Source organism: Myotis yumanensis, unplaced genomic scaffold (genome assembly GCF_028538775.1).
Source record: "Myotis yumanensis isolate MYYU_CA2020_CCGP unplaced genomic scaffold, mMyoYum1.0.hap1 SCAF_3, whole genome shotgun sequence".
Lineage (NCBI taxonomy): Eukaryota > Metazoa > Chordata > Mammalia > Chiroptera > Vespertilionidae > Myotis > Myotis yumanensis.
The window spans coordinates 8100681-8116744 of record NW_027223754.1 but is presented as its reverse complement, the minus strand read 5'-3'; the positions used below and the strand labels follow the sequence as shown (position 1 = coordinate 8116744).

Here is a 16064-nt window from a genome sequence, read left to right as displayed (position 1 = left end):
ACTATCATTTGTGACAGTACATATGGACTTGAGGGCATTATGCTAAATAAAATAAGTCAGACAAAAACAAATACCAAATGATCTTATTTATATTGTGGAATCTAAAAAAAACCCAAACCAAAACCAAGCTCACAGATACAGAGAACTGCCACCACTGGTGGCTGCCTTGGTTGGGAAGTGGGCCAAGTGTGTAAAGGGAAGTCAAAAGATAAACACTTCCGGCTCTAAAATAAATAAGTCCTGGGGATGTAAGTACCGTGTGGCAACTATAGTTAATAATACTGTATTATGCCCTCACTGGTTTGGGTCAGTAGATAGAGCGTCAGCCTGCGGACTGAAGGGTCCCGGGTTCAGTTCTGGTCAGGGGCACATGCCCAGGTTGCGGGCTCAATCCCTAATAGGGGGCGTGCAGGAGACCGATTGATGACTCTCTCTCCCTCTCCCTTCCTCTCTGAATCAATAAAAATATGTATTTTTTAAAATGCTGTATCGCATATTTGAAAGCTGCTAAGAGAGTAGATCTTAAAAGTTCTCATCACACGAAAGAAAAATTTCAGTAACTATGTCCAGCAACGGATGTCAACTAGACTCACTGTGGTGATTATTTTGCAATATGTACAAATATCAAATCATTATGCTATATACTTCAAATTAATGTTGTACACTTCAAACTAATGTTGTATGTCAATTATACCTTAATTCAAAAAAATAAAATGAAGGTGAATAAAATCACCTTCAAGGACAAAAATACATACAAAAATATATTTTTAAAAAATACATTTTACATTTTACCAGATGTAAGCAAAAGCAACACATAAATTAAAATAAATTGGAGATGGCAAGAAAGAATGCCACATCCAGAAATAGCAAACTAGAGTATTTTGGAGGCAATCCTCCTCAATAAATAAGTAGAAAAGCTGGACAAATGCGTTAGGGGAAAAAGTCTGAGGCTACGGGAGAGCTTTCAAGACGGTGATGATTTGTGGTGCCAAATCTCAGAAAAGAGGGAAGCATCAAAACATCCAGCATAGCCCTGACCAGTTTGGCTCAGTGGATAGAGCGTCAGCCTGTGGACTCAAGGGTCCCAGGTTCAATTCTGGTCAAGGGCATATACCTTGGTTGCGGGCACATCCCCAGTGGGGAGTGTGCAGGAGGCAGCTGATCGATGTTTCTCTCTTATCGATGTTTCTAACTCTCTATCCCTCTCCCTTCCTCTCTGTAAAAAAAATCAATATATTTAAAAAAAAATAAAAATCATCATTCTCCCCTTTAAAAAAAAAAAAAAACATCCAGCATATCTCTCTCTCTCTCTCTCTCTCTCTCTCTGTCTGTCTGTCTCTGGTATTAGAGGGCAGATCAGAGATTACCTCTGCCGGAGGAGGAGGGGGTAATGCCTGGAAGGGGAAGGAGGTGCCGGGGTCCTGGCCACCTTCTATTTCTTGTCTTGGGTGGTGTGGTGACAGGATGTGTTCATTTTGTGGTAACTCACTGACCTGTACACTCACAGATCATGGACGTTTCTGTCTGAATGTTATATTTCAACAGAAATGTTTTCTAAAAAAATTTCGCCCTGTACTATTAAGCCTGGCGCTTCCGTCCCACAGGGACCTCTCTCAGATCTCTGAAGAGCAACCCAAGCTCCTGACTACATTTTGCTGGTGACCCCTCGGTCCCTGTGGGAACAGTGGTGGCAGCAAGGACCCTAAGGTGGCAGTAGGCACGGACAGAAGTGCACAGGACAGTCCCACAGAGCTGTTGATGGTGCTCACCTAGATCGACAAAAAGACGCTTTTTCCCTGCAGGATCCTTCACAACTAAGAAGGAAAGGTCAGGGCCGCTCCGCTCGGCGGACCCCAGCCTCTCCGGGGCTTTGGAAGTCAACGTCCAGCTCTCTCCTCTCTCCTCATCTGTGGACATTTCACGGAAGGAAATTCCTTGTTTAATTGGTGGTTCAGAAAAACGGGAAAATGCTTGGCCGGTTGTCCCTGGAATCCCACCATCATCTTCATCATCTCCACTGGCAATCAAATGAAAAGCAGGCTGCAAAATCTTTCTCACAAAATTACCTAAAGAAAAAAAGTTATGATTAATCTCATTCTTCTTTTTCACAAACTGTAACTTAAGATCTAGGCCCAAATCTACCCACTTTTACACTGCCAGGCTCCTTTTTACTTTTGGTTTTAGCACTGAGTTGTTACTACAAACTGGAACATGCCTCTCCTGTTACTTTCTTCCTCTTGTGTAATCTGGAACTTTTCTTCTTCTTCTTTTTTAAAAATCTTGAACTTTTTCAGTCCCTTTGACTCGGCACCTGGTGTCACTTGTAAAAACCATCTTACAGGAGAAGGTTAAGGTGAGATGTGTCAATGTTGCCAATACAGGACTGAGCCTATGTTCACCAAAACACTCAACTTTTATTAATACAAATTGAGTAGAATGTATCTTCACAATCAATGATTAAAGAATGGAAGTTTTTTTTTTCTTTTCAAAAAGAATGAAATCTTGTCCCCCCAAAAGAATGAAGAGTTTCTATGAGTAAGTGGTGCCACCAGGGTCATGCACAGAAACACTGGAAGCCCGCCATCCCCTCCCGGGCCGGGCATGAGCCCGGCTCCCTGCACGGCAGGCCCGAGGACGCCGACACGCACCCAGCAGCCCCTGATGCTCTCCCCTCTCCCTGGACCTGGCCATTGATGATCGTGGCCTCAGAACCAAAGTCCAGAACTAAAACACTTAAATACATTCAGTATATTTCCATGTTTAGTCTAAGAGCTCTAAATATCAGCGGTACTATCTGTACCAAGAAAGATAATATGACAAGCTGGAACTTTTAAAAAAAATTTATCTTTATTGTTGAACATATTACAGATGTACCCCCCTTTTTTCCCCATTGGCCCCCTCAACCCCGCTCCCCCCCTCAAGCCTTCACTATTGTCTGTGTCCATGGGCTATATACATGTATATAAATTCCCCAGTTAATCTCCCCCCCTGCCCCCCTGCCCCTCTGAGATTCATCCGTCTGAAGCTGGAACTTCTTTAAACTGTCATTTATTATTTATTATACCATAAAATCAAGTAATTTGGTAAAGCTGCTTCATGTAAATTAGATTAGAGAATACAATGCTGTAAACATTTTTTAATTTTAATCTTTAAAACTGGTATAGTCTGAGTTTGTCACTTTAGTTACCAGATAGCGTGAACCTTAAGTTATATAAGATATACATGCTTTAAATTAAAAAAATCTTTCTCCAAATTAGACTTAATTACCTCCCTACTCAAAGAAACAAATCCACTGTCTTATAAATACTAAACATTAAAAATGAAAGCAAAAGCATTTGATCCTTGCAATCATAAATAGACATGATTATTTTTGGATTAGGGGAGATTAGGTAAACACTGAGTGAGGAGAAAGCATGATATGTCAAAGTTCAAGTTATATAAGATATACATGCTTTAAATTAAAAAAATCTTTCTCCAAATTAGACTTAATTACCTCCCTACTCAAAGAAACAAATCCACTGTCTTATAAACACTAAACATTAAAAATGAAAGCAAGAGCATTTGATCCTTGCAATCATAAATAGACATGATTATTTCTGGATTAGGGGAGATTAGGTAAACGCTGAGTGAGGAGAAAGCATGATATGTCAAAGTTCAACAGAGCAATCTATCCTATCTAATAAAGAGGGAATATGCTAATTGACTGCCACACCCTCAAAGATGACGGCGCCCACAGCCACAAGATGGCAGGGCCCAGTCCCCTCAGCCCCGCTGGGGCGGCAGGCGCATGGCGGGCCCAGCTGCTCTGCGTGCCTGCCTCCAGAGTACCCCAGTCCCCTCAGCCTCCCAGCCACCCAGGGCCACCCGAGGCTCAGGTAACCAGGGCCGGCCGAGGCTTGCGCTGCCAGCAGTGGCAGCAGCAGAGGTGTGATTGGGGCGTTGCCTTCCCCTGATCGCCAAATCGCCTCCCGCCCGAGGGCTCTCAGACTGTGAGAGGGGGCAGGCCAGGCTGAGGGATCCCTCCCTCCAGTGCATGAATTTTCATGCACCGGGCCTCTAGTCTACGTATATAAAAAGCCAGCGACTGGAACGCTGTAACGACTAGAACGACCGATCGCTATGACGCCCACTGTGGCCAGTGAACTAGCCCGATTGGGGGGTGGGGCCAGCCAGCCAACACCCCTACAGCCCCTCCCCCCAGCCGGCACCGCCCCTGATCGGCCTCTCCCATCCTGTTCGAGGGTAGGGCAGCTGGCCAACCCCCCCACAGGCCCCTCCCCACAGCCGGCCCCGCCTCCAATCGGTCCCCTCACCCCAATCGGGAGCGAAGCCTGCCAGCCAATCGCCCGCGGCCCTTCCCCTGAGCCAGCCAGGGCCTGATCTGCCCCGATTGGGGCGGGCCGGCTGGCCAACCTCCCGCCGTTTCCTCCTCCCCACACTCCCAACAGGCCTGGCCCTGATCCACAGATTGAGGCCGGGCCAGCCGGACCCCACCTATGCACGAATTTGTGCACTGGGCCTCTAGTGCAAATATAAAAGGACAGAGTTAATTTTTCTGGAAATGCAGAATGACATCCCCCTGACAGTGAGCAGCACTAAGAGCGGTGGAGCCATGGCTAAGAACCAGGTGCAAGGGCAGTACTCAGGAGGCACTGCAGACCTTTGACCTTTGGCAGGGAGCTAACAGGGCCAGGAAGTGACAGTGTAACTGATACAAATACTAACGCAGGATCCCAGGAAACTACTCTGCTTTAGACTTCCCTTCCCCAATATTATCACCTCACCTCATCCTTCATACAGGGACAATTTTATGGCTGGAAATAACTCAAAAGAACGTATCAATCACAGAAATTTCAAGGTCCTATGGCATGCAGGCGGGAGATCCAATGTATACATGTTGTGAGCATTTTGTGATCTCTTACATCACCCTAATTCCCCTTTCTGAAAAGCTAACAATAGGAACTAGAAATGTCACCAAGAGATACACTGGAGGAGGGAACTGAAGGGAGATGTGAACTAATCCACAATCCTTGCATCCCTGGTGCTGGCGGTTTGTCACTCACTGCACAGGAGAGAACCCGGTGGTCTGATTAGGCCTCTCCAGCCACACTGGACAAACCAGGCACAGACGCCCATCTCTACCCCGCTGCTTATGCTGTCTGACAGCAAAGCCCTTCTTCCCTTCGTCCACAGGCTGACATTTTTTAAGCCCAGCTCGAATGCACCTGCTTTCAGAAGAGACATGCAGTAGAGACTGCTAATCATGTCACACTTCTGTTCTCCCTTCCTCCCTAGCAACACCTCTCAATTTAGCCTGTGGCAGAGTCAGAGCCGACTATGAAGAGCAAACAGGCATCAAGGAAATATCTTTTTAGGACTCTCTCCATGCCTGACAGCAGAGCCCACTTAATATTGTCATCCATTCAACAAGTTTATTAAATGCCTGCTAGTACTTATTATTGTTGCTTCTGCTACTATCCCATTATTATTGATAAACATATTATGTAATAAGCTCTAAAAATACAATAGCGAACAGTGAATGGTCTGCTGTTTGAACTCAGGAACACTATCCCTGCCCTCAAGTAACATTAGGTGGAATAGACAAAAACAAAACCACCAGGAAACTGCCTCAGGAAGTGGTGATTGCTCTGACGCAACAAGCGCTGGGCAGTCCTGCGCCCCAGAGGAACAGGAGCCTAAGTCTTAGGGCCCCACAGAAACGGCTTCTCAGGTGAGGATTTCTACGCTGAGTCTTGACACACCAGCTGGAGGCAGGCCCACTCAGACAGCAGCATCAGAGACTGCGGAGGCCCCGGGACTGGAGAAAACATGGCCCAGCGGGAGCCCAGTAGAGCGAGAAGAGCCAGGGATCAGAGAGGAGGCAAAAACACAGGGGTCTCACTGTGCAAACTAAGACGGGGGCTTTTTCCAGAGGCAGCGTATTATCCTTCAAGGGATGAGGCACTGCAGTGGCATAAACAGATCACTGTAGCTAGCTGACTGAACAGGACTGAACAGGATGCTAGCTGGAAGGCATCTAGAGGTCAAAGATGACACCACTGCTACCTGGGTAATTGGATGGATGGTGACACCACTCGCCGATATACATACCACAGGAGAAACAGCAAGTTTTAGGGGAAAGGTGAGGTGTTCAGTCACGTGGAGTTTGAAGCTGACCGTAGGGGTCTGGTGTCAAGAACAATAATCCTGACTGAAGAAAAAGTTTTGAGAGTCATCAACACAGAGATGGAAACTGGAGCCATGACAGTGACTAACCATCAAGGTTAACAGGGAACAAGGATGGATTCTACAGTTACTACCACCTGAGGAATGAGAGAGCAGAGAATCACTGTGCAACTAAGCTAACAACACAGGAGGATAATAAGGAGCCCTGGGCACACAGAACACTAGGTCCTGCCTAAATTCCAGTGCTTATGTGATTGTGTTCATGTCTTTTACCCTGGAAACTGTCAGGCACTTGTCCATCTGAAATGGGTCACCAGTTCCTTGAACTTCAGTGAATGGTCTGCTGTTTGAACTCAGGAACACCTGCCTGCTCTGCCCTGTCCGATAAGCACTCAGGACTGTGACTTCTATTTAGACCGTGGTTTTCTGTGTCACCATTCTGCCCACTTGTTCCCCTTCGGACTGACTTCATTTTATACCTGGGACTCTATTTCTAGGTTTACAATCCTGAAACAAGTATGCTGGTTACATTTTCAGGTTTATACATCTAGATTCCTCATGAACCCTAAGGTGTGGTGTGGAGCAATAAGCCAGACTTCGAGGTGTAACCTGGAAACCAAGCCCCAGTTCTCAGGCACTAAAAACTACGGCGGAAGCGAAGATCAGAAATCCAGATCTGAGGCCTCATGGGTCAGACCTGAATTAGGACTCTCATGTATCAACCAGAAAACTTCTGCATGACTCCTGTTGCAGCAGAAACCAGTACCAGGGCATGAATGGCCATCCCAGTATCTACACCCAAAGGCACCAATACCAAGAATATCCTGGATAGGCTAATGTGTCCAAAATGTGTCAAAAAAAGGAAGACAGGTCTAGAATTAAAGGCAAAGCCTAAAAACGTGAAAAATCATTTTTCATTTTTTTAGGTTAGGTTAACACCCATAAAAACTGATAAATACTTACATAACTTAAGAAAAAAAGGGAAATATGACCTTTTACTATTGCTCCATGACTTAAAAAAAATAGTATACTTGACTGACTGGCCAGTGTTGCTCAGTGGTTGAACATCACCTATGAACCAGGAGTTCTTGGTTCAATTCCCAGTCAGGGCACATGCCCGAGTTGCAGGCTCGATCCCCAGTAGGAAGTGTGCAGGAGGCAGCCGATCAATGATTTTCTCTCATCATCATATATCTCTCTCCTTCTCCCTTCCTCTCTGAAATCAACACAAATATATAAACAAACAAACAAATAAATATAAAATAAAAAACAGTATATTTACCAACATGAATGTTATCTTTAAATGCCACATCATGGAGTTGAAATATTAAATGGCGGCTAAATTTCTCGTCAGTGCTAGAATCTAAGTTTAAGACATCTTCAGCTGAACAGTTAACTCTGTATAACTCTTGAAGTGCTTTACAAACATGCTAAAAACACAAGAAACATAAATATTTTTAAATGTTTTTCATGAGCAAAATTAAAATATCTTGGTACAAATATAATTCATTATTTTTTTACTCACTTTTTATTTTGATTCACTATCAGAATATATTATACAATATTACCAAATTACTTATGTATTAAATTATATATTTTTAAATTATACATGTTTATATTTACAAATTCATAGACTCTCAGGATTAAAGTCCTCCTAGAAGTTGAATAATTTAACTTATACATTAATCTCCTTTAAAATCACAAAAATATTTATTTTTAAGCATCTCTTTAAATATCATCTATGAGTTAAAAAGTCACTAATCCTGTTGTTTATCATTTTAGTTTTCAGAAAGTTCCTCAAGCAGATTGAGCCCAAATCCACCTCTAAGAACAGAGTTTCTGAGGCTAGAAGACGCTGACTGAAGGCCGTGATGCTTTATAGTGAGGCAACAGCTTGGGTCAGGAGCACAAGACTCGGACTCGGAAAGATCCAGGTTTGAGTTCTGGCTTTGCCACTTAACAGCTCTGTGATTTTGGTCAAGTGCAAACCTTACATTCCTCAACTGCAACATGGGATATACTAGACCCTAACTTCCGGATTGTTGTGAGGAGGAAAAGAGAAAAAGAGGGTAAGTAGTTAGTGCAGTGCCTGGCATGCAGAACTGTTCCAAGCATTAGCCATGTAGCCACAGGACCAGTCGCTTCTGAAGCCTCAGTCTTCTCATTTGCTAAACACAGTTACTAAAACACGCAGGGTTAAAATGTTTGTAAACTGCCAAGCACCCAGTTACCTAAGAGTCGTGCAACAAATGGTATTTATTAATGCTGTTTTGGCATTATTATAGCACATACACACACCCCTCGCTCTCTGATCCTACCCTCTTCAGTAAATTCTCACTTTGCCTCATCTTTACCAGAGCCAGCTACTTATAATGTAAGCCAGAGAATTAATTTTTTAAAAAATCCAGAAAATTCCTCAACTGCCACTTCGTTCTCAATGCTACTTTTTTTTTTTTTTTTACTGGATATAGTAATGTTAAAAAATATATGAACATAAACTGAACTTCCTCCTTTTTAGAAGTTTACTCAGAGAAGCAATATTAAGAGATAAATGTCAAAAGGAAGAGTAGCAAGAAACAGGAGGAGAAACATGGAACCTACACAGGATGTCCTAAAAAAAAGTATACAGCTCTAGCCGGTTTGGCTCAGTGGATAGAGCGTCGGCCTGAGAACTGAAAGGTCCCAGGTTCGATTCCGGTCAAGGGCACATGCCTGGGTTGTGGGCTCGATCCCCAGTGGGGGACTTGCAGAAGGCAACTGATACATGATTCTCTCTCATCATGGATGTTTCTATCTCTCTCTCCCTCATCCTTCCCTCTGAAATCAATAAAAAAATAAAGTATACCCTTGAAATGATTATAAAATCAGTGTTTATTAACATACAGTTCATTTGAAAACTTTAAAAGAACGTACAGAAATGAATAATTTTTTTGTCAATGCCTGTTTCAAACTGATGACTGTTACCAGGCACTGCTGATAACATGAAGCAATGGAATCATAAACATCAAAAATAATTTTGTTTGGTATTTGTGCATCTTTAATTCATCGGCTGTTGCCAAGTTTTGTACCGTAAACTTTATCTTTTATGTATCCCCCCCAAAAAAATGTCTAGTGGCCCTATAGGATAAATTTTCTTTGTTCAAAGCTTTGTCTGGCTTCACTCATTATTTCAAATCAGTTAAACCTGAAAATGAGTGAAAATTAAGTTAGTTATCAGCTGTTAGAGTGTGCATATATTTTTTGGGAGACACCATATATATATATATATATATATATATATATATATATATATATATATATATTACATAGGCTAGAGTCGCTTAGTAAATAAAAATAAAGAGAGACAGATGGATATAAGGAAAAAAACCTGAGTCTGTAAATTACCTCAATGAGTAATGCAACCATCTTTTTTCCATCAGCTCCAGGATTGGCAAGTATGTTAAATTCCAGATCAAAATAGAGCTTGCAAACAGCATTTTCAGGAATGACTTCATAGCAATGTAAGAGATGTTTTCTAAATTGAATAGTTCATGATTGTTAGGTTTGAATCTTATACCTTTTAAATCACAGAACTTGATCTTATATCTCAAGATACCATATTAGCTGTTTTAATTACATATAACTAACTATCTATATATATAAAAGCCTGGGTTGCAGGCTCAATCCCCAGTGGGGGGAGTGCAAGAGACAGCCGATTGATGATTTTATCACTGATGTTTCTCTCCTCTCTCTCTCTCTCTCTCTCTCCCTCCCCCACCCTCCCTTCCTCTCTGAAATCAATAAAAAATAACTTTTACAAATAATAATAATAGATGCTGACTTGATAAAGAAAGGATAACTTGTGCTAAATGAAGAGTGGATGGTTTCCCACACAAATATAAAGTTTGTAGTAATCTGAACAAGGAAAAATGATGAGGGAATTGCGTCATCAAGGGGCACATGTAGTACAGAACCTACACACACATACACACACATGCACACACACACATACACACACATACACACATGCACACACACATACACATACACACACACACACACACACACACACACTTTCTTCTCCCAGCACCTGGTGAGATAATTCAATGTTGTGACAAGGAGGAAGTTCCAGAATTCAATTCTAATAGTAAAAGGATAGTAACTAATTATGTGATTGAGAACCATCAAAGCCAATTCAGTCTGAATTCATTTCACAAACATTACTAGCTGAAGGAAATGTAACTTTAATGTGCTGTCCTTTACAAACTACTTACCGGGATTTATAATGAAACCAAAGCTGAACGTAGCTTGTTACAAGGTAAATACGTTGTCCATCGCCCACTTCGCATTCCAAAGCAAATACATGAACATCCTTTGTAAAATTTAAAAAATTCAAAAACTAATAAAATGAAAATCTAAAGTCAACTATAGCTATTAAATGTCCATAAAGAGTTTTACTATTCAAATTGTCAAACACTGGAATTTGAACATTTTATTAAACATATTATTAAAAACAAGAAAAATAATCTCTAGATCTATGCCAATCAAAATCTAGTTATTTGTATTTATTTATTTTTAGTCACTCAAGTAATGCATATGTAAGGCAGAAATTAGAATATTCAAGTTAAAAAGAGAAAGAAAAAAATCAGTTTTCAATCAGTCTAGTTTGACTTCCTATTATAATTGTATTTGCTAATTTATGAAATTAAACTTATTTTTTAAAACTAAACATTATAAATGATTTGGGATAAATTAATAATTCTTTAGTACATATAAAACATGTGGAAAACAATTTTTAAATGAAATATTCATAAGTTAATCTTAAAACCTTAAAGGAAGTTTTAAAATACTTAATTTTAACAAGCAACTATAAATTGTCTTTTCTATGAGAAACCAATCTTTTTTAAGTTAATTGCTGTGGCACGTGGTATAACTGTCTGCTGCCATAGAGAGTTCCTCCCAACAAAGGAAAACTCGAGTTCCTCTGTCCCCTTTTAGCTAAAGGCAGCTGTTGAGCCTAAAGAAACTAAACTTCCATTTTCATGAGTGAGAAATCCTAGGAGCACTAAGTGGCCTGGTCCTATAAAAAATCTTCCTGAAATAAATTTTATAGGCTGTTGATTGTTTAAGTGCAGCCACCACACTCCTCTATGTGTTTTTTAATTGAAGATCAAATGAATCTGCCAGTATTTAAACTTCTGATACCTGAATGTGGTTCACACAGAATAAGCATGAAAAGTGTTCCTTATGTTTCCCAAACTATCTGATAAGATCTGAGTGAGCCTCTCCTTACACAGCAAAGAAGGGTCAGCACTGAGTTTAGTGATCAGAACCACAATATATTTATGCTAGACTTCCTAGATGCATCTTTTCATTACACAGCTGGCCTTTAAACAATGCAGGGGTTAGGGTGCTGACAGCCATACAGTCAAAAATCTGTGTCTGACTTTTGACTCCCCAAAAACTTTACTAATAGCCTACTGGTGACCAGAAGTCTTACCAATTACAAAAACAGTCAATTAACACAGGTTTTGTACACGTACAGGCACACCTCATCTTATTGCCCTTCAGGTGTGTGTCTCACAAGTTGAAGGCAACACCCGACAGCAGCAAAAAGATTATGATCAGCTTTACTGAGAGAAACTCACTGTACTGCGGGGGTCGAGGACCAGACCCATAATAGCTGAGGTATGCCGGTACTATATTCCATATTCTTACCATAAAGTCAGCTAGCAAAAAGAAAATGTTATCAGGAACATTATATAGGTGAGAAAGTGCATTCACAGTGTATACTGAAGAAATCCAGGAACAAGGGAACCCACACAATTCAAACCTGTTATTCAAGGGTCACCTGCACTTCTTTATATTCCCCACAATGCCCCTAGAACAAATGTGTGCAAAACACATCTGATTTGGGTTATTTTTGAGCACCACATCCTTCGTGAGGCTAGCATGTTGCCAGCTCTTCTGTTCCCACTTGCCCGATGTGTTGGAAACTGTTACGATAAACCCACTCTATGACTCCCAAGCACAAAAGGGGATAGTAGAAAGAAACACATGTGTGCTTTGGCACCATGATTTAAGTTCCAGAGCTTACTAAATGTAAGCTATAATATTTGAGACATTTTCATTTCCTGTTTAAATTCAATTCTCCTTTCCCTAATTTTGTCCTTAAAAAAATCTCATACTCCACTCATTCATTTTCTTGAATTTCTGCGAGTATTGTTTTAGTTTTACTCTTAAAAACTCATTCTATTACTTTTCAGTCTATAAACATGACCACTCTTCCTCTAAGCACCGCTTCATTTACGTCATTACAATTTTTAAAAATTAATTGGCACTAGATATGCCATTCTTTTTCATTATTAATATAAAGGAAATGGCTAATGACTCATAGGGATGTGTTTTCCCAAATCATGTGATATTAAGATCACAATTAAATTCTTTTGGTTGATATGTGGCCTGAAATAAAGACACACTTGATTTTTTTTTCTTTTAGAAATCGTTAAGTTATAGTAGCTCTAAAAACAAGGAGGAGATGAAAACATTACCTCTTTGCAACTTTTAACAAAATTAAAAGCCTGAGTTTGGCGAGGAAATAGTTTCCAAATAGAGGGCGGCTCTTCTGGCTTTGACAGCCTGGGCCTGTACACTGAGGACAAGGGCTTCCTTTCGTAATGGGATGCTCGCTCTTCAATTTGCTTCAGTTTTGCTTCCCATCTTTTCTTCATGGGTTCAGAAGTGTGGGGAGACCAAGTCCTATCCCATGTAAGATGGCTATCAACTACACCTAAAACAAACAAACACACAGGGACATCAGTGTCTTTGTTTAGGATAAATTGTTTGGTAAAACTTCAAAACGCATTTCCGACTCTGCTTTCTATTGTATGTTTTGCATGAAGTTTTCATGTGAACGAGAACAGAGCTGGTTACCAGAAACTGTTAGATCCAGGTCTCACATCTAACCATTTGTGGATTGGACAAGCTCCCTGAATCTTCCTCACCTGCAGAATGGGAACCAATCTCTTTTTTAATACTTTACGTAGTTATCTTGAGGATAAATACAAAAGACTTATGAAAACGTTTTATAAATTTCAAGGCCTCATGTAGATGTGTTTTTGTATCATTAGTTTCCATTATGGCCATTTTATTGCATCAGGTGCTCTCCACCTTCCCCAGCTGGTGCTCCTACCTTGGCCATCACTCTTGTGCTATGGGGAGTGTCAAGTTCATTTCTAGGCTCCACTGTGCAGTTCATAGCTCCCTTTTCTTCTGTTTCTCTTCAATGCTCTCAACACAACTGTTCATCGGGAGGATAACTCAGTGTATACTGTAAGTGTGAAATACAATATTGGCTAGTTTTGCTTTGCAATGTCTGTAGTAATCATAAGGATAATTTTAAAAAGGAATAAATAAATCTTTACTTCTGTCTGTTAATTTAATGACTGTGTGAATGACTGCATTTTAACTCTTGTTGATTAGTGACATCTGTTTTTGTTTGCATACAATGCTTTCATGTTAACCACACCAAGGTAAGAAATCAGGCAATACTTTTCCAATTTGGGATTATGGTTTACTTACAAAGGGAAAGGGATATGTTTTTAGAAGGGTTGCGAGTGTGTATGAGTTTGTGTGTGTGCGCGGGGGGGGGGGGGGGGGGGGGGGGGCGGGATGTAGATTGAAAATGGCCACAAATTCTTTGCCATTCCTCTCATAAAGAGATGCCATCTAAGCCCATTCCCATACTGACTCGGCTTGGACATGTGACTTGCTTAGGCCACGTTACATCAACGAATGTAAAGCAAACAGAGGGTTAATAAGTGCATGGAATTGAATGTGGGGATCTTGGCGTCCCTTCCTTGAGACTGTCATGCTATAACTAGCCTCAGGGAGGATAAAAGCCACCTGGAGGAGAACCAAGGTACCCCAGCTAACAGCCAGCACCACCTCTCAGATGATATGAGTTAAGCCATTTTGGATTATCCAACCATCATCAGAATTCAATGCACAAGTGAGCCCAAGTAAATTCAGGTGAGACCTGCTAAAGAACTGCCCAGGCAACCCACAGAACTGTAAAAAAAATCTGTTGTTTTTTTAAAGCCAGTAAGTTTTGGCCTGGTTTTCATACAGAAATACATAACTGATAAGAGTTTTCCTCTTCATTAATAACATTTATATCATAATTTGTCTATGTTGAAAACCAGGATCTTAGTTTAAGTGAAATAATAATATATACTAAAGTATTTGAGGGTAAAATTCCTATTTACCTTTGGCACTTTCTAGTACTTGTACTTATCAAGTTGATAAATGATAAATAGTCTCTTGAATTTTAGCAGAAAACTCTGAGACAACACAAACTCACGGTATTCCCTGGAAGAAAAAAATAGAATCACCCTAAAAGATTAAGAGAGGGTAGGAATGAATGTCATGACATGGTTAAAAAAAGAAAAAAGTTATTATCCATAGATTCCAATCTGATTTCAAACATAACAGACCTAAGAGTCTTCTCTCCAAGTTACAGCTAATCCACATGAAAATTATAACTTATAAACCAAGAAGCAGAAATATAGTTCTAAAGGTATCAGCATAAATTTCATAACCGATATGCTTAGGAAAGTAATGTAATTTCATTGGATTGAAGAAATGGGGCAATTTTTAATAAAACTGCTTTAGTTGTTTTTTTTTAATACAAAATGGTGTGACTCCTTATTGCTAGATTCTGAGTATTCAGTTCACTTTAATCTGCTTCATATACAGATAAAAATCCCCATTTAGACAACCTAATTGAGAAACCGACTTTTCTTCTGTGAAATCTGACTTTTAAGAAAGCCCACTGATTACTTAATGAAGAACATAAACACAGAATGCAATCAGATGTGAATTTCAGCTCAAGTACTTAGCCAATAACTGACGAGGAATAACCATGTGGATTTTCACACTTAGTGGGACACTGACATCACAAGAAATGGTTTTGATTTTGTAAAATTATTGGTATGACCATGGGACTGTGTCATACTTGCAAGTCATGGAGTCATAGTGGAAAACCAGTTTAGCACTTATTGGACTGAGAAAACCATGAATGTCAACAGAGAAAAAAGAGAAGTTCAATATATGTTACTAGAGGCCCGGTGCACAAAATTCGTGCAAGGGCCTTGGCCCTCGCAGCCCAGCCCACTGGTCGTTCAGGAAGGTCATTCCACTGTCCAGTCTAATTAGCATATTAGCTCTTTATTATACAGGATAACCTCATGTTCTTTGCACAGTTTGAAACTTTCAACAGCTGGGTTGAGGGCTAGAAGACAACTGGAGCTGGGACTATTCCCGCAGGAGGGCTGGAGGACACAGCAGAGGCCATGGAGAACAGGAATGCATCAGGCATTCTGGCTTTGGACTATCATATTCCTCATTCCTACCCTCTGCGGGAACCATTTCAGAAACACCTGTAATTCCTGGTGGGGAAAGAGTTCTGTTTTACTTTTACATAATTGTACAGCAAAACCGCTTTTCACATAGGGACCGTAACTATTTTTATTTAAGTTTCCAAATTCCAAAGAAAAGTATTTGTGGTATTTTAAAACAGTAGGCTTTAAGAGCTCTATTATTTATTTCTAAACATTGCACCAGAGTTTTTATTTAATCGTGTTTGATACTGATTTTACAACTAAAGGTGGTCAGGAAAAAAGGCTAGCTTCTGCTAAAATGATTAGAGGAACTATAGGTTCTGGAGAAGGGGAAGTGGCGAGTGAGGTGGAGAGATGACAGACGAAAAAGCTATACAGCCCGGTTTCCCTCGGTTTATGCCTAGACTTGCCTGCTGTGCCACTTGGCCTGGTACCCAGGCGCAGCTGAACAAGGGGGCGAGTGCTTCATGACAGCTGGCTCCGCAGGAGATCTGAGGC

At 40.7% G+C, this 16064-nt stretch overlaps 1 protein-coding gene across 10 annotated transcripts in view; it reads right to left on the bottom strand.

Annotated features, from left to right (window-relative positions):
• PRIMPOL (primase and DNA directed polymerase) overlaps positions 1–16064 on the bottom strand; it is a 38094-nt gene that overhangs the window by 20235 nt on the left and 1795 nt on the right. For 4 of the 10 annotated variants that reach the window (XM_070408159.1, XM_070408161.1, XM_070408160.1 and 1 more), the window contains 5 exons: positions 12717–12955; positions 10440–10564; positions 9571–9700; positions 7469–7616; positions 1770–2066 (listed from right to left, as the gene is read on the bottom strand). In XM_070408159.1, coding sequence (XP_070264260.1) covers positions 1770–2066; positions 7469–7616; positions 9571–9700; positions 10440–10564; positions 12717–12955 — 939 coding nt within the window. Of the gene's footprint in view, positions 1–1769; positions 2067–7468; positions 7617–9570; positions 9701–10439; positions 10565–12716; positions 12956–13357; positions 13496–14432; positions 14560–16064 lie in introns of those variants that run through there. The other 6 variants (XM_070408162.1, XM_070408163.1, XM_070408166.1 and 3 more) reach the window with 5 other exon arrangements.